We start from the raw sequence: 19,543 nt of genomic DNA on the forward strand, positions 1-19,543 counted from the left end.
TGTTTTTGAATACATATTTATGTTTGTTATATATTTTGTCTACGAGGACTTAGCCTATTAATAGGCTAAGTCCTCGTAGACAAAATGTATAACAAATAGAAAATAAGGACATAGAGGCATATGAATTAATACATATTTATGTTATTAGCAGAAACAGAATTTTCTTGATGTGTCAATTATTAGTGTCTTCATCTTACATGCGTTAACTTTTCAAAGTTTTGTCATCTGTGATGTTATTTTGGCTCTCAAAAATAACGTACTCTATACATTCGCATTTTTCTCACTTTACCACACAATGGTGATGATTTTAGTAATCACTAAGTAAATACTGTAATTAACGAAGTTTAATGACAAGACAATACAAAAATATTACATTTTTGAGTCCAATTCTTTCATCCAATTTCACACCAACCACAGAAGTAACAGTCACAGTAGCTCGAAGAAAGACTTCGTTAAAAAGACAATTAATAGCAGAAAAAATTTTTTTAGAAAGTTAAAACGATATCAGACGTCAGCTTTTCATTGTAGGATCTGAGGGCTAGACCAGTTATAAAAGGTAAAGATTTGATAGTATGGTGAGAAAATTATACTTTTGTTTTTAATGTAAAGACGTCAGATCCTACAATGAAAGGCTGACGTCTGATATCGTTTTAACTTTGTAAACAATTTTTTTCTGCTATTAATTGTCTTTTTAACCAAGTTTTTCTTCGAGCTACTGTGACTGTTACTTCTGTGGTTGGTGTGAAATTAAATGAAAGAATTGGACTCAAAAATGTAATATTTTTGTATTGTCTTGTCATTAAACTTCAAAACAGAAGAAATCCAGGAGTTATTATGTAAATACTGTAATTAATGTTATTAATTGACAAACGAAGATCGACGTGCACTTCTTCCATCTGGTACTACTGGTAAAAACTTGAAATAAACATCAGTTAAAATTTTAATACTGTATCACTAATCCCGTAGCGTATATTCAACTCAAAATCGCCTTTATATTTTTGCCACGAGATAAATTGCCAAATGTATTAATGTAAACATTGTTCGTTTTTGGCCTTCTAAATTACTTTTAATATTTTAAAGGACTAAAGTCACTATCTCATAATTTGCTTCCAATATAGGATTTATCTTCTAAAAAGTACTTTTTCAAAATTTTTCCATACGTGACGATATTATACACGGCTATATATTAAAATGATAAGTATTTATTTTTATAGATTAAAATAAAAATAATGTTAAAAAGTAATCGATAAACAAAATTAAATTAAGACTTTTAAATTTTGAATGTTCAAAAAATCATATTCTTAAAACTTGAACTTTATGATGATTTTTAAGAGAGGTTCTTTAATAAATGCGTCGTCTTCGCAAACTAATTTTTAAACTGCAGGATAAATTATTTTTCTGTGACAATTTTGAAATTTTTGAATGGTTTTATAATTTTTTTATGATCGCTTCACGGTAAAAAGTGAAGCCCTTCGCTTCATAATATCGATATTTTCTGAAAGAATCTGAGGAGAATCTTGATGGCTTCTTTTGGATTACACTCACATGCAGATTTTACTTTCGGTTTGCATTCTTTTTCTGTCTGGCAATAAATTTGGACTGTAATTACGTCGTCTTTCACAGCAAAAGGGTGTACTATAGATTACCACCTATGGAATTTCAGGACTTTGATTATATATTTGAACTCAGGGGACCGAGACGAGTTCAACGGTACCCTATTTTTGGACCGGAGACGAATAATAAAAAAGTTATCATACTTTTTAAGTTATCATACTTTTTTAATGCTCTCACGAAGACGGCACCATAGTTGCTAGTACTGCCATGTTGCGGTAAAGTCTGCAAACCATGACGTCGGACTACGGTCATCTCCAGGAGGGTTTTTTTTTTTTTTTTTTTGTAACTCTTTCCGCCCTGTGGGCACTAAGAGGGCCTCTTACAGCAAGCCCATTATGGGTTCGGCCAGGCCCACAATGGGGCGGCCGGGTGGTGAGGGACGGGGACCGACATATCCGGACGAACCACCCCCGAAAAATTCCTGGGATTTCTCGACCCGTCCGGATTCGATCCCGGTCTCCCAGGGAGGTAGGCTGGTAACCTTGACCGCTCGGCCATCCGGCCGCTATCTCCTCTCTCCAGGAGGGTTAAACACGCGATACGAGAGCGAAGAGAGCGACGCGACTTCCGATCATCGCGCGATCGCCATTTCGGTTAATGTTACTTATGGCAGCGAACATGGCGGCCGTTCCCACTGTTCGTGCTCCCGACTGACCTCCCGGAGGGAGCCGCCGGCAGGCCGCCATGTGCTAAACGTCACTAGTTATTGATTCACGGTAGTTCTTGAACAAAGTAAAAAAATAAGGGGAAAATGTCTACTAAAGGCAATTTTAACGGCAAGCGACGCGACTCCCGATCGCGATAGCGAGGCCGACTTAGCGGAGAGAGCGACGCGACTCCCTATCATCGCGCGATCGTTGGAAAAAAGTATGATAACTTTATTATTTTTCGTCTCCGGTCCAAAAGTAGGGTACCGTTGAACTCGTCTCGGTCTCCTGAGTTCAGATATATACTCAAAGACTCGAAATTCCATAGGTGGTAATCTATAGTATCCCCCAGCGAAATATCGGACTTACCACCAACGTCCATGGATTTTCCATTTCCGAAATACGTAAACAAAGGATCAAATAGCCATTGCGGCTAACGCCCAACTACCCTGCCTGAGGACGGGCAAGCAAGCAAGCAATAGCGATATATTTTCTACAAATTTTTTAACATACAAAAATCGTGTCGGTATAAATTAAATATTTTCAATTTATAAATGCATAGAATTAATACATACAACAGAATGTAATTTATTAAATTTTACAGATATATTTTCAAACGAGAATTATACGTCACCGCGTTATGGCTATTAACTTTCGAATGTGCTCTAGAAAGTTCCATTACAAAACCGTTTTAATGTAAGTCGCAATTAAAATTTAAATTAATTTTAATTATAAAAGAATATATTTAATATTATTCAGTTTAAACATATTTAATATATAAGATTGTTAAAATAATTAATGGCAATGTTAATGTTTAATTGGATGTGTTGTTCGAATTATGGAAACAAATTACTAGGCCTAACATAAATTCAGAAATTAGAATTAATTAACAGAAGTGACGTGTTGCAATATATTAATATATTTTTCAATTATAAAAATATTGAAAGGGACAAAAATATAAATTCGGATAATATTGTGAAATTAATTTTTAATGTAATTCGAATCCGGGAGCTTCTGATGGAAACGGATTCAGTTTATTCCATTTGTATGTAAAGTTCCCCCCTTCACTGTTTGGTCACTAAGCTAATAAGTAAGCGATAATCAATAAATTCAATTTAGAATAAAATGTAAAATTCAAAATATATTTCTTCACATTCTCTCACTAGATGCCAAATTACATATACTGTATTTAATTTTTAACTATGCCCAGTAGCTTCAATAACTGCGTAACGCCAAGTTTTGGAAATTGGGCCAGGATACAAACGAGTACGAAATCTGCAAGAATGAAGTTTTTCTTCATAAACCCGATTATTAAAGACAAACGAATTGCCGAATTATCGGGCTATAAGCTCGATGCCGCTATTAAAGCAGCCCAGGTAGACAAATCAAGAATACTAGAGAACAAAAGAAGTACTACAATCTCGAAAACGAATTAGAAATCTTCCTGGCTACAGGTGAAAAAACACATAACATCTGTCTTCTCTTAAATGCATTAAACACGACTCCACTCACATGAATTGAATCAGAAAGGGCATTCTCGGTGGTGGGACTTTTCATTACTAAAATAAGAATTAGATTGAGTGATCGGAGTATTGACCATCTTTACTTTTTAAAATCTTATAAAAATTTACAATAATATTTTGTATTGACGGCCGGTTGGACGAGCGGTCAAGGTGGCAGCCACCGCTCTGGGGTACCCGGGATCGAATCCGAACGGGTCGAATAATCCCCAGGAATTTTTCGGGGGGTGGTCCGTTCGGATATGTCGGCCCCCGGTCCCTCACCACCCAGTCGCCCCATTGTGGGCCTGACCGAACCCGTAATGGGCCTTGTAATAGAGGCCCTCTTAGTGCCCACAGGGCAGAATGAGTTTTAAAAAAATATATATATTTTGTATTGTGTTTTATTCAAAAAATGAAAATTGCCTTTTAAGTTAGAAGTTTGATCTAAGTTTATTTTTTTTTAAATTTTCAACTCAATTCAAAGCGTTTTTGGGGTGTACTATAGATTACTCCCTACGGAATTTCAGGACTTTGATTATATATTTGAACTCAGGGGACCGAGACGAGTTCAACGGTACCCTATTTTTGGACCGGAGACGAAAAATAAAAAAGTTATCACACTTTTTAAGTTACCATACTTTTTTAATGCTCTCGTGCAGACGGTACCGTAGTTGCTAGTATTGCCATCTTGCGGTAAAGTCTGCAAACCGTGACGTCGGACTACGGTCATCTCCCGGAGCGTTAAACACGCGATACGAGAGCGGAGAGAGCGACGCGACTTCCGATCATCGCGCGATCGCCATTTCGGTTAATGTTACTTATGGCAGCGAACGTGGCGGCCCGACTGACCTCTCGTACGGGCGCCACCACACGCCGCCATGTGCTAAACTAGTGATAGATTCACGGTAGTTCTTGAACAAAGTAAAAAAGGGGGGAAACGTCTACTAAAGGCAATTTTAACGGCAAGCACGCGACTCCCGATCGCGACAGCGAGGCCGACTTAGCGGAGAGCGACGCGACTCCCTATCATCGCGCGATCGCTGGAAAAAAAGTATGATAACTTTTTTATTTTTCGTCTCCGGTTCAAAAGTAGGGTACCGTTGAACTCGTCTCGGTCCCCTGAGTTCAAATATATAATCAAAGTCCTGAAATTCCATAGGGAGTAATCTGTAGTATACCCTTTTTTTGTTGTTGTATGCAGTTTCCAGCAAACTTTAATGCATTTTTTCTATTTGTGAAAATTTGTACGTAATTCAAGGGTAATTTTTAATATATATCTTATACAGCATCATTAATTAATATGATTTTGGAGGTCGCAGAACGTATTAAATTACTTTAAAACATGAAAAATAATTATATCATTTGATTTCATATTTTGTATATCTTAAAAATAATTAATTCTGTCCCGGGAAACAATTCACTTTTATCCAGGAATCCCGGGACAAGCAAAAGACCGGGAAATGAGAAACCCTAATTATTACACATTTGTGAGGACCCGAACGGGGATCGACTGGGAGGTCCGAATGTGGAATATCAATCGAGAAATTAAAGATCTTTTCAGACGCGAATGGGAGGAATTGAATGTCTCGATTGAACAATGGAAGTTTTTTAAAACTATTTAAAGAATAGAAAAGACTAAAGTCGAGGAAAACGCGGCTGGAGAGAAGTCGTATTCAGTCGCGACGTTGACCTCTCCCGCGCTCTCCATCGGATTTCGAATTGTCACCAGGTGATGATGAGAGACCAATGGAGAAGCGACTTTGGATGCAGAACTTTTAAAACCGCGCGTTCAAGGACATTCAGAGTTCTTGGTTTCCGGTTGTTGGTGCTCACCATTAGGATTTTCCACCGTGTGGACCAGCATCGATCGACCAACTAGTCGACGCCCGAAACTAACCATCGCTCCTGGAGACATCGTGTTTCTCCTAGATTCACCCTTCTCCCGAACTTTCGATCCGAAACCGTGCCGCACGCCCCGGGGCCGTCCACCGAAACATACGTATACGAGGGACCGAGAGAACTTCAGACCGAACGTTGGACACTCAACCAAAAAGAAAGAAAAAAAACCTTTTTATTTGCTCCCAGAGTTGCGTTTTGTCCAAGCTTTGAAGAAAGTTGTAAGAAACTTCTGTTTTTATTAAACGGTTTTAAGATGGAAAACCTGTCTTGGTGAGTCTTTCCACTTCCACACGACTGTGTCGATCGCTCGGTTATCGAGGCCCCCAGTCGGCTAACCTCACACATTAGTACGTTTTTGCTCATTCAGTAATGACGCCTGAATTTTTATCCATTGATGTAACTTAAAGTTTTTCGGATTGACCAGGTTTGGTTTTAGAGAGTAAGTTTAAAGAGAAGATCGGGATGTCTCCTTGTTAAACGTAAGTTTGAAAGTTGTTTCCGTATTTATGTCAAAATGTTATTTTGAAAATGTGTGACGCAATGGCGTGCCGTGACATTTGATGACGGAAGCTGTGTTTCTGTAAGAAGCCGACTTCCAGGGGCAATCAGTTAATTGCGCGTCAGTGATGGTCTAGGGCAGGAATAGGTAGCCTGCGGCCGCATTCATATATTTTGCGGCCCGCGACGCATAAAATGTGAATAAATATATCAATTTTCCAGCTTAAGGAAGTATGCAACAAAAATTCAAACGTTATTTTCTACTATACACACATTATTTTCTACAACTTATGTATGTGAATAGTTTTTCCCGCAATGAATTTAGTAAAAATTAAAACAAGAAACCGGCTAATAGACACATCGAAACTAATTTAAAACTAGCAGTGACGAATATTTAACCAAATATTTCCAATATATTACGTTTACATCGGTTCCAGAAGCTAAATTAAGTATACCTATGCTAATTTATAACTATATATGAATAAATAATTCTGATTTACCAACATTTTTTCCTCTTTCTCTGGTATGCGGCCCGCATCAATTCAAGTCTTAAAATGCTGCCCTTACATAGAAAAAGGTTGCCATCCCTGGTCTAGGGTCCATTCGTATTCATTTGTTCGATAAGCCAGTAAAAACTGTAAACTTCTCTAAATGTATTTTTAATATCACAATTACATTCCGAATCGCTAGCCACGATATAAGGGCTAAAATTAAAAATAAATTATAAAAACTTACTCGGTGAAATAAAATGTGCGGTGGATATAGATACCTGGTACAATATATTGTTCAATTGTATTAATGTACTTTTAAAGAAAATTAGAATTAAATGTAGCTTTGTAAAGAAACGTACATAAAAATAACATAAAATATTCTTTACTTTTTAAATTTTAAAACAATCCACTTAGTCAAATAGCTCGATACGAGTGGCTTATGATGGAATCAGAGACGGTCCAGGTAGGTGTGCACTGTGTGCGTGCCAAATCCCAAGGGTACCGATACCGGTCAATGTCAAATGCCTCTTGTCGCATCACTAATGTACCTCAAAGAACGCGACAGGGTTGTAAATTTTAAACGTTTCTCACCATAGCTGTAAACATCTAAATATGTTAAACTTAATACTAAGTAGATTGTCTGTCATTTGTTTTCTAACTAATTTGTTTTAGGACCAGGGTCCACGAAAATTTCCAAAGTTTACAACCTTTTAGTCACTCTCATTGAACTGGAAAAATTTCTGTCTTTGTTATCTAATATTACGAAGAAATCAGTCTCCACTGTACTGGGCTAGAGATTGGTTGGGTTAAACTTTTATTTAAGTAAAATTATGGCTCTTTCGGCAGGGTTTTATTTATGTCCCCAATTCCCTAATCTCTTAATTATTTAATTACTTCTTAAGTAGAAATAAGTTGAAACCAGTTACTTTGTACCTGAATATTTGTAAAGACAAATTTTTATGACAACGGATATATAAATCGTAAATTTAAGGAAAATAAATTCTAGAGCTTTTTTTACTTTGTGCGTCTCATTCATTAAATTTGGTTGTAAATGATGCTGCCAAAGTAACAGTTAATTTTTTAACATTGTACAAGAATTGTACACGTTTTTTTCTACATACCCTTATAGATGGGACGTACGAAATCGTAATATCACACTGGTTTAACATTGAAATCCGTAAGTAATACAAGATGGGAGAGCGGAATAAAAATATCAAATATTTTAATGGATTTTTTTTAAAACTTTTGTCAACTATACAGAACTATCATAAAAACATACCAGCAAATTCCTATCGGTCGGGTTAAGTTATAAAAGTACTTATGATTCACATAATGAGACGAGGGAGGCCAAATATCTAACAGGTAGGCGGCTAACAGCCCAGGACCGGTCCGGGATAGAAACATTGGAAGCGTTATGTGTGTAGCTTCCACCGGCTAAACCGTGAGGTTGGTGCTCTGTAAAGCGCATGCGCGAATGCCTATAATCTGGCTGTTTGGAAGCAGACCCGGTTTCGACAATACAGCGCTTCCATTCCGCCATTGGTATTTGAATATACAATAGCAATCTTATCATTTATTTCACACGTAGTATAGAAATTTGTAATAAGATACATAATGCGGTTACAATAAAATATAAATTTTAATTAATTCAAAGTACGTTCAAATATGAAAATTTATATTTTAGAAAATACAAGGGAAGCGGCGCTTCCGCCGCTTCCAATGACGGCACGCCACTAGTGTGACGTCATTCGACTTCCTCTTCGCGCCGTTTACACGGAGAGTCAATGTATTAAAACGCGTAGTGTAACGAATGAATAATAGGCAACCATAACACGTCTTTATTCCCGAACACTGAGCTTTCTTTGTCGCAGATACCGAATCAAGAAAGCCGAAATTAGAAATACAGAACATTAACTATTTTATTTCCAGAATATGTTTTAATTTTCATAAAATTTACAAATATTTTGCTTAATAAAAACAAAATAAATCGTTCAAAAAAGATTAAAGATTAAGTTACAAAAGAGTAGTTTTACTCGTATTTTAATCCGAGAATAATTTTTATTTTTAGAATTTACAAAAATTTTTAAAAATGAATCGTTTTTGAAAGTCTTTACTTCCAAACCTACATATTTGTACAGAATACATTTTATTTTCTACAATACATTTCAATTGTATGTGCACGTGTATGTTTGATGAATATGCGAGACATTTTGGCAAATATATAAAAAAATTTAGAAATTTATTTATACATTTTCCATCTCTGTGAATTGTAATTCCGTGTCTAATTATTCAGCAAAATTACCGGACATCGTGATTTGTTCAACAGAAAAATATGGAATTATTAAATTTCTTCAAAGTATTTTCTATCGAAATAATGGTACTTAATTATGAAATTGCAAAATTCAAATATTAAGAACAAATTTATGCGTGATAAAAAATAGTTTGATTATTAATTGCCACGTTTTGATTAACTCTCGAAATTCTAGAAGAGCAGCGCTTCCGACCGAGTACGCCCGTAAGCTGAATTAGAGTTGAAAAAACTGAATAGAATCCACTTATTACCTGTAAAATGTACAAATGCTTAATTATACAGAAAAAAAACGAAATTATTCATAATTAATTGTAATTGAAAACTCTGAATATTATTATTATTTTACTCATTCTGTTCTATAGGCTATTATAGAGCCTCTATCCACACGTCACTGGCCTCGTTGGACAGGCCAGATAGCGATGGACGAGGTCCTAAGTGTCCCGCACAGTCCGGCCGTGTAAAATTCTCGGTGTTTTCTGCCCGGGTTCGACTTTGAGTTTACCTAAGCGGTGACAGTAACTGCCTCGGCCACCGTTCGGCTCATTAATAATAATAATACTTTATATATTTTGTTACGATAAAAATATATCGTATATGTTGTTATATTTATACGTAATAAGTTTAACTATATTCGTAACATACATTATAATCCTGGTACATATATTAGTATTATTAACTAAAAATATTTATAATTTAAGTATAACGATCTATAATTATTTTAACTTTCTCGCTTACCCGAATAACGAAGGTCTTTTTCACATAAAAGAATCCCCCAACGGATATTCCGAAAGGTCTTCCTCCAAATCTTTTCATGAATCCGATAACCTGAAATTAACTGTTTATATTAAATAATAATTAATCGCGATAATTGAACGTAAAAAGATACAATACTTTGAATTTATACTCCAGAGAGAGAGACTGTAAGTGGAATTTCCCAATTGAAATGAAATTATCGTACGCCTAAAAAGAGTTTTAAAAATTTTTTGTGATCCGAACAATGTTTTAAGTAAAATTTATTTAATCTCACTTAATACTTACAATTGATGTACACAACGAAAGTGCCCAAGAAACTATAAATGTTCCAATTAAAAAAATCAATGCAAACACAAATATAGTTAAACGTAAGATTATATCCATCTTGACGAAAAGCGCTCCGTATAAGAAGAAACTGGATTCGTATACAAAATGTATATATATAATGGGAAATAATGAACTCCACTCTTCGTTTACTTCTAGAATTAATTCACACAATTCCAAGAGTTTCTCCATCAGATTTTGTAAAAACGATCTGGTGGCTTCGTTTACATTTTCTAACTCTTTGGAGATTTCCATAAATCGTTTTGTAATTATTAGCGCGGCGAATGAGAATAATAGAAACACATAACCTACTTGTAAGCACCCGTAAATTAACCATACCTGAAGGACTACTGTGCAGAATAACACCGTTTTATCTTCACGTATAACTTTGGCTATGGAAAAGTAACTGACGAACGAAAATATTGCAAAAAGTGTCACGAGAAGAAATGAAACAAATGCGAAGAAAATGAAAACGTATCTTTCGCCTTTGTGGATTAAACCTTCTTCGCCGTCGTATTTGCTATTCAAATAATGGAAAGATACTTTTCTTCTGCTCAAAATACTAAACTGAAGAGCAACGTAAACGGCAACACCCAGAAAAACTATTTTGGCATAAACTGCTTCTTTTTCAAAAATGACGAATGTTTCCGAGCAAATAACATTTTTATTAATTACCATCGATATCAATAATAATACTGTAAACCACAAAAGACACTCGATAATGCGCGAGTAAATTGCGAACAGCGTAGAAAATGGTTGTTCCTTCGGCTTTCGACATTTGCACGGTTTACAGAAATCCAATCCGAAAACTTCTCCGACAGATAAAAGCGGCCGAATCAACAGAAGAAAACAAGAATCCGAAGGATATAATTGCGTTGATTTAGACATCACGAAACAAGTCTCCGATGTTCGATAACAGCGACTGCCTTTAAGGCTATAATTCGCTATAAATCGATGTTTATAGGAACGACGACTCGTTTGGTTTGTCGAAGAAACTAAAATTGCAGCCGCTTTTTCGGAATGAAATCGTTTCGGAAAACAAATTAGAGAACTATTTTCCAACAACTAAACTGTTCGTTTAATACGAAAACATTTGTTCAATTTCTAAAATGATAGACGCATTCAGTGATATTAATATTGATTCCGTTATTGAATAACATAGAATGTAAATGTTTTCAATTCTTGAAATCTACCATTTCCATTTTCCCGTAATATAAACAGAAAGTTAAATTTATGAAATTATTAACGTTATTGAGAACGTAGGGATCGAAATTCAATAGATCGGTTGAATTACTTTATTACACTCTCATATGGGACATCATTGAATTCATGTTATTTATAGAAAGAAAATGTTTTTCATTCGTTTACCGAATGAATTTTTCTTCGATATTTTTGAAATGTTAGAAATGCGTATTCCAGATTTTATTGTTAGAATAGAAATTTTACTTTGAAAAGAATAAACTTGGCAACCAGATCATTCCTTACATTATTTTCATTACTCCGAGACCGGAAACTTAGCGAGATGTTTACGCTTATAAACATTGAAGTTAAAATTATTACCTTTACGAAAATATGCGATAGAAGTCCACTTTTGTAGTATTTGAATGCTATTACGACATTACAGATAGAAAGATATTGTTCATTTCTGTAACTAATTAATTTAAAAAACCATTAAAGTATCACGCCTAACACGTCCGGAAAATTAGTTGTTTGAGTCGAAAAAAAATTAAGCGGATTAACGTGTTATTGAATTGATTCTTTGATGTTGATTTCATCGTGTTTATTATTCGTTCGGAAGTGGTGGAATTACTTCGTACCAATTCTAAGAAACGACCTACCAGAGGACCGGGATCGAATCCGAACGGGTCGAAATATCCTCGGGAATTTTTCGGGGGTGGTCCGTCCGGATATGTCGTGCCCCGTCTTCTCGTCCCTTACCACCTGGCTGAGCCATTGTGAGCTTGGCTGAACCCATAATGGGTTTGCTAAAAAAAACCCCTATTAGTGGCCACAGGGCGGAGAAAGTTAAACAAATAATAATAATACGTCATAGTAGAATAAAGTAAAAAAACAAAATTCGCCGTGGCAACTTGTATTAATATAAAGGGCATTCGTGTTATTCAATTTTCGTGTATGACGGTACGCGTATGAGAGATTAAAGAGCGTTTGTGTCTTATCTCGGGTCGGGTCAGATTGAATGAAAATTTTAATCGTTACTGGCAATTATGGTATTTTCAGAAACTCATCTCTACCCTTAAAATTTAGCCTTTAACCTTTCTATAATAAAATTATTCAGCTCGTTGCTGAATTCTGTGTTGTCTTCATATTTTTTAATGTTTCCGTACTTATCGTCTTGGATTTTTAATAATTTCTGATAATTATTTCTACAGAATGGGTGTACTATAGATTACCACCTATGAAATTTCGGGACTTTGAGTATATGTTTGAACTCGGAGAACCGAGACGAATTCAACGGTACCCTACTTTTGGGCCGGGGGCAAAAAATAAGAAAGTTATACTTTTTTCGGCGATCGCGCGATGATCGGGAGTCGCGTCGCTCTCTCCGCTAAGCCTATCGCGTGTTTAAGAGGCAGTCCGGCAAGTCGGCCATATATACCTTCAACAAAGGCAGATGTTGATCCACGAGCATACCGATCGTCTACAGTTCGAGTTAAGTCCTTTTTGCACACCCTCGCACTCGTCGACCTTGGGGGCTACGGCTCCTCGGTCTCGCTATCGCTCGCGGTCGGCTAGTAAGTACTACGAGCCGACCGCGCTATCGCGATCGGGAGTCGCGATGCTTGAACAAAAGAAAAAAAAGGAAGTGGCGTTCGACTGTTCGTGCAATTTCTTGCCTTTCAGAGTGCTTTTTTTAAATTTGTTTGCAGACTTTACCCGCGAGGTGGCAGCACTAGGAACTACGGTGCCCTCTGCACGAAAGCATTAAAAAAGTATGATAACTTTCTTATTTTTCGTCTCCGGTCCAAAAGTAGGGTATCGTTGAACTCGTCTCGGTCCCCTCAGTTCAGATATATACTCAAAGTCCCGAAATTTCATAGATAGTAATCTATAGTAACCCCTACAGAATAAATGTGCTTCTTAAAATGCTATTATTTTGTTTGCCTGGAGACTCGTATTGCCTACACGATATCGCCTTTCTACTACTATGTAAATAAATGGAATTTATTGTCGTATCTTGCATCACCAAACATTTTTCATAGCGGGCCAGATAACAGAGAATGACAAGCGCATTTTATTCAATACAGCTTATTATACACAAAAAATAAAGACAACCAACATATTTATTTACCAACACAAACACAATGGCTTTTTATAATTAAGCTCGTAATCGCTTAGAAACTTCATTGCAAGAACTTACACAAAGCGCTCCGGTATCCAACGTCACAAAAAGTCGCCGAATTTATTTCACTGATTTTCCTAAAAGTTATATTACTGTCAGATGAATTTTTACTATGTAAAAAAATTAAAATAAGTGTAAGTTTAGCTACAATCTATTATATTTCCACATAATTAATTATATTTTAGCTCATCTGTAACACAGTGCGGCGGCAGGCCAGATCTAGCCCGCGGGTCATGGTTTGGTGACTCGTCTTATATGATAGGCAGTCAACTTGTTACAATTACTGTATATATTGGGAGAGACAAAACTGTTTTAAAAGCTTTCTTTTTTGCAAGAAAAAGAATCATTTTAGATCTGTTTTCTATGGAAATGATAACGATAGACTTTACTGAAATTTGAAATTTTCTGGTTTTATTAGAGCAACGAAATTGAAATAAAAATGGCCCAAAATTTTAGGTATTATCTGTAAATTTGGGCCTATTTATTTTGATTTTGTTGCTCTAATAAACAGATTTAACCACGAAAGTATCTAATTCCAGTAATCATTTCGATAGAAGGCACATCTAAAACTAACCGGGCTTTCCTTTTATATTTTGCAGTTTAAAACTCACATTCGACTTTCCAAAGTCAATTTACATTGTGTTTCCGTAAAACAATGCTTTAGAACCGTATCCTTTTGTAGCATTAAAACAAAAAAGACCTTCGGAAACTTCATTAAAAATTCATTTTATTCTACACACAGACAAATTAAATATGGATTACAAATCTAGAAGCGACGGTAAACTAACTGGACCCAATCTTTGTTGCGTCCTCGCGTTTCGTATGTCCATCCGAAGAGATTTGGCACGAGATTATTTTACGTACAAAATCATATAAAAAACTAATCGACGTGCCGAATAATTCTTATACGGAATCTCGCCCGCGCGGTTTTAATCAAAACTTTTACGTAAACCGGATCCGCGGGTAAAAAGAATTTACGGACCGGAAAAATGACTTTCTTCGAATTCTGGTCGCCGGACGTCCCGCGGTCAGACGGTGACGGGAGAAGTGATTCTCGGAGAGGAGGCGGCGTTCCTGGCATTCTTCGCTTCCAGTTCCTGCTTGAGTTCGTTTACCTTCTGCTGTAACTGCGCCTTTAGGGCCAAAAATTCTCGACTACGCTGCTGTACGGATTCCTGCAAATAGCAACGCCGACATTAATGACAAAGTTCGAGTTCGAGATAACACGTATCTATTATTTGACAGAGTTTATACCAAACTAATGTTAAAACGAATCGTTATTACAACAAAGTGCAAGAAAAGCAGATTTTTGTACGGTTAATTGTTCTATCCATCCAAAATAGCCGTCTGAAGGTAACAGAAGTTTGCCGGGATGAATAAAAAATTTTCGAGCAGTCAGTTTGAAAAACGAACTATTACGAGTTAGTTGTGATATTTACTTTCTATATACTATGCTCTCGTCTGATTATTTCGACAAAGTATATCGATACGGTGTGAACCTGGATCCAAATTTATTAAGTGTCGCGTAACACACGATGTGCAATCATTTCTCGAAGCCCGGATGGCACAAATCTTTAATTTGAAAAAATCTTAATTTGCAATAGTTATCGGAATTAAATTCAAAGGTTTTCTAGTTTGTTTATGCAGAGGATTTTTTTTGTATGGTTAATTCCAAATCGATGGTATTCGTGTCAAAAATTGTCACTCGCATTAATCCTCGCGTAGAAAATGCTAGTAAAAATTTTGTTTTTACCCAAACTTTATTAATGATTAGTAGTATGATAAAGATATTCTCATCCCGCCAGGTGCAGAATATCCTTAGGGCAGGCGTGAGAGTATGTGCGCAATGCTACTCGGTGTGTGACCGAAGAGCGAGGGTATGTGGATAAAAACGACACTCCTCCAAACACCATGTGACGGACCTCCACAAGCACGGTGTTTTTCCACCACTCTCTAATTTACTTCGTTTAGTTTCTTGTTTGGACGTACTAAACTGTTACTTTGGCAACCTAAGGTCGAGATTCCACTAGCGCAGGGGTGGAGAACCTGTGGCACGTAAGAGAATTCATCTGGCACGTAATGATTTCTGTTTTTTTTTTTTTCCAATCATCCTTTCTGTTTATCACCTGATCATCCTTTTTTCAATCAGATTTTTAAAATTTATTCGAATTAAAGGGTATTCGGTTAATTTCTTTAAATATCATTATTAGAAGTCTAAGACTTTGGCACGCATTAACATCTTTAAAGCTAAGTATGCTTACAGTATGGGCACGCGGACTCAAAAAGGTTCGCTATCCCTGCGCTAGCGTAAAAACTTTTAACCACGTGACCTATCACGCAAATGCGAATACATTTGCGCTCGGATTGCAGTGGAGGTCCGGCTAGCGAGGTTTTTACGGTGACGGTGCTGTCGAAGTTATGCCTGTACAGTACGGTTGTGTACGTGATACATCGCTATAAAAACAATGATTATATTCTACGAGTTTTTTCTGTACTATAATTACAAATGTAGTAAAAATTATATCATCTTTACTTTCATATATCAACTGTTATTATCGTATTATTAAGATAATATACAACACTTATAATCTTAGCTTTTTTATTATATACTCCTCTAAATTGAAAGATTTTCCTTTGACCGTCCGTATCGCGTGTTTTAGGCATCCATTATTATAATCGGGATACCTCTTGTAGATACACGAATACTTTCGATGTTTTCGATAAATCTTTCCAGATCTATTCTAGAGTAGCCACCAGAGAACGTACACAAAAGCTCGTTTTCCGCCATTTTCGCACCGTGTCACAATGACCTAGATTTCACTGACTTCTGATTGGTGGATGGTGCCGTTTTACGGCCGTATTCGCGTAGAAAGTTAAACACTGCTCAACTCGCTTTTACGACCTGTTGAGGCGTAAAATATCATGGTCACGTGATTAAAAGCTTTTACGTCCGTTTTTACGCTAGTGGAGTCTCAGCCTAATAGTGCTGTTTTTCCAAAACTTATCACAATGGCTTGTGTATATTACAGACATGGGCAAATGCGGCTCTTTTTGAGGTACAGGCGGCTATTGCCGAAAGTGTTAATTTCTGTTTTTTATTATTTTGTTTATAATTTTATTTTTATAATTTTGTGAAAATATGTTTATTAAAAAAATTCAATATTTGTTTTATATTATATTTATATTATATAATAAAATCGCGCGCCTTACCATACTATCCGCCACAACAGTACAGAACTGCGGCTCCCACGCATTTCGCAAAACCTACATTTTGGCTCCCACTGAACTCTTGCTTGCCCACTCCTGGTATATTATAACACTCTTAAGTACCTTTAACAAAATGCATTTTGGACTCTATCGTCCTTCTTCAGTTGTTTTACAGTTGTTAAAATATTAAAATACTCCCTAATTTGTTTTCCGTCATCGCGCATAACGTTCGTGGGGACGGTCGCCACATATTCTACTTAATCTACTAACTAAACAAAATCAATCATTTTGATATTTAAAAATAGAATGCACTGCTATTTGAAGAGAACTACGAGTAATGCAGAATCTGCAGTCCAAAGCGAACCTAGCAATAGTAGCAGGATTACTAACCAGACAAGTATTATCCACGATAAAGGAAAGAAAAAGTGCAGGTAATACGATGCAAGTTATGTCGAGTTTGGATTTTCTCGTTTTCATAACAAAGTGGCATTCAACAGCCTCGGTGCATCGTTTGTTTTCGAGTTCTCGCCAATGAGAGCCTTAGACCTGCGAAGATCAAAAGACATATGAAAACAGTGCATGAAGATCATGTACTGTACAGTAGGTAAGGATTGTGAGTTTTTTTTGTTTGAAAAGACACGGAACTGAAACCACAGAAGACTGTAATGTCAAAAGATGCCAAAGGTTTGATAGCGATAATAAAACAAATATATTTAGTTATTTCAAATTTACCATATCTCAGTGTTGAAAGCTTCTTATATAACGGCTATGAAAATCGCTAAATGTAAGAAATCGTACACTATTGCCGAGAATTTGTTGCTTCTGGCAACTGTAGAAATGTGTTGTGTATTATGAATGAAGAACAACTGCGAAGCCATTACGAACTATTTCACTGTTAAATAATACAGTTTGACAGCTTAATATGGGAAATGACAGTTAGAACTAAACATTGATTGGTACTTATGGGTTAAGAGGACGCCAGTTGGAAAGTGTGATTTTTCCGGATAATGAAAGTTTTTATTTTTCAAATTTAAAACAATTGTTAAATCAAACAATAAATTAACGATTTACAAAAGGGTTAGTTTTAATATTTAACAAATTTCAAAAACTGCTTAATTCTTACGATTACAGATAATGTTACCTATGGTGACAAAATGGCGGCTCGTCTCTGATTCCAGCAAATAGAAGAAACAGTGGGGACGCACGTTCTAACCTAACCTATTCTAATAAATTACCATAATTATTATCAACCAAATTATTAGAATAGGTTAGGTTAAGTTAGAACGTGCGTCCCCCCCACTGTTTCTTCTGTTTGCTGAAATCAGAGACGTGATATCAATAATCATCCTTCTTGCTGTTTTTTCATTTTTACAACTTAAACAGTAATTTTTCTTCTTTTTAGAGTTAAATTTACTAGTCTATTGTTATTTAGATAATTTCATTCAAAAACGCGATTTTGATCGCAATTTCCGACTGGCATCCTCTTAACCCATAAGTACCCATTGATTGTTTGTGCAATTCGAAACAAGCCCAAATTTCACATTGATGTTTACAGTTTATGAAAGTATGCAAAACATTTTTTAAATTTACATTATTATAACTTTAATCCTTTTGAATAAACTCTTGGTTATACAGATATTACCTATTTTATTTGTGCAAAGTGTATAGGTGGTGTATCTGTAGGGTTTTTAATAGTGAAATTATATCACAAGGTACTCAGCAAAACAGCAGACATAAACATACAAATAACACCTTATCCTTGCCGAGAAAAATATTTATTTCAAAAACAAATTTTTTCAGCCTGATTTACAGGCCATCATCAGGTTGTGAACAAAATTATAACTAAAGCATTCCAAAAATAAATACAAAATTCAAAAATTAAATAACCAACAGAATAACAAAATAAAATTAAAACAAAAAATTAAATAATCAAGGGAATAAGATAAAAAACTTAAAATAAGTACATACGATTGCTTACTAATAATTAACATAACACTCCTAATAAAATTACTAATTTAACTGGTTAGAGTTCTTAGTAAATTTTTTAATCATAAACTTCCATGCAGAGGGAAGACTTTTTGCATCCCTCGCATTCAAACATCCTTCATGTAGTTTACTCCTATAAATTTGAACCTTTTCGGCGGTCATTGCCAAAGATGGGGAATATATAGGTTTGATGATGGCTGCATCATTCCATTGGACCCTTTTTTGACATTATATTTAGGTTCCTTGAGTCTAAGTCCCAAACTTCTGGTGGTTACTCCAATATAATCTTTTTTAATATCCAATTGCATATTCTTGTATGGAATTCTATAAACTCCAGCTTTTTCTTCTAACCCTATGCTATTTTTATCATTTCTGAGGATTTTATATAAATTTGGGGCCCTCTTTATAAGCATTCTGGAACCTTTTTTTGTCTGCAACTTCTTTCATAACGTTATTCATATTTTCATTATAGGTAAACTTCACGATTCCGGTCGGAACACTTTTAAAATGACCTTTTCCTGTTGTTTGCTTCGTATTTATTTACCATACCTAGGATTGTGTTTTTTCGGTAACCCGGGGTCTGGGCCACGTTCGTTATTCTGTCTATTTCTTTAATCCCGTCTTGGATTCTGTCACAATACAAAAATGCCCTTCTTATCAAAGCTCGAAAGGCTGAAATTTTATACTTAAACGGATCTTTGGATTGGGATGGTATATACAATGGACTATGGGATGGTGTAATAAAAACGCTAGTGGATAGATGGCCTTTTTTGAACTTGATATTGATGTCTAGAAAATGCACATCTATAGAACTCTTCTGTTTATTAGGGGTGTTATATTAATTGTTAAAATAAGTACATAGGATTGCTTACTAAGTTTTTTATCTTATTCCCTTGATTATTTAAATTTTTTGTTTTAATTTTATTTTATGTTATTCTGTTGGTTATTTA

The 19,543-nt window shown here is 35.6% G+C and overlaps 1 protein-coding gene across 1 annotated transcript in view; it reads right to left on the reverse strand.

Annotated features, from left to right (window-relative positions):
• Positions 1–14,110: 14,110 nt before the first annotated feature.
• mtm (myotubularin) overlaps positions 14,111–19,543 on the reverse strand; it is a 51,880-nt gene continuing 46,447 nt past the window's right edge. Inside the window, exon 14 of the mRNA XM_067279126.1 lies at positions 14,111–14,575. Coding sequence (XP_067135227.1) covers positions 14,429–14,575 — 147 coding nt within the window. The 3' untranslated portion in view covers positions 14,111–14,428. The remainder of the gene's footprint in view (positions 14,576–19,543) is intronic.

The sequence above is a fragment of the Centruroides vittatus genome, unplaced genomic scaffold (assembly GCF_030686945.1).
Source record: "Centruroides vittatus isolate TY-2023 unplaced genomic scaffold, ASM3068694v2 contig_854, whole genome shotgun sequence".
NCBI lineage: Eukaryota > Metazoa > Arthropoda > Arachnida > Scorpiones > Buthidae > Centruroides > Centruroides vittatus.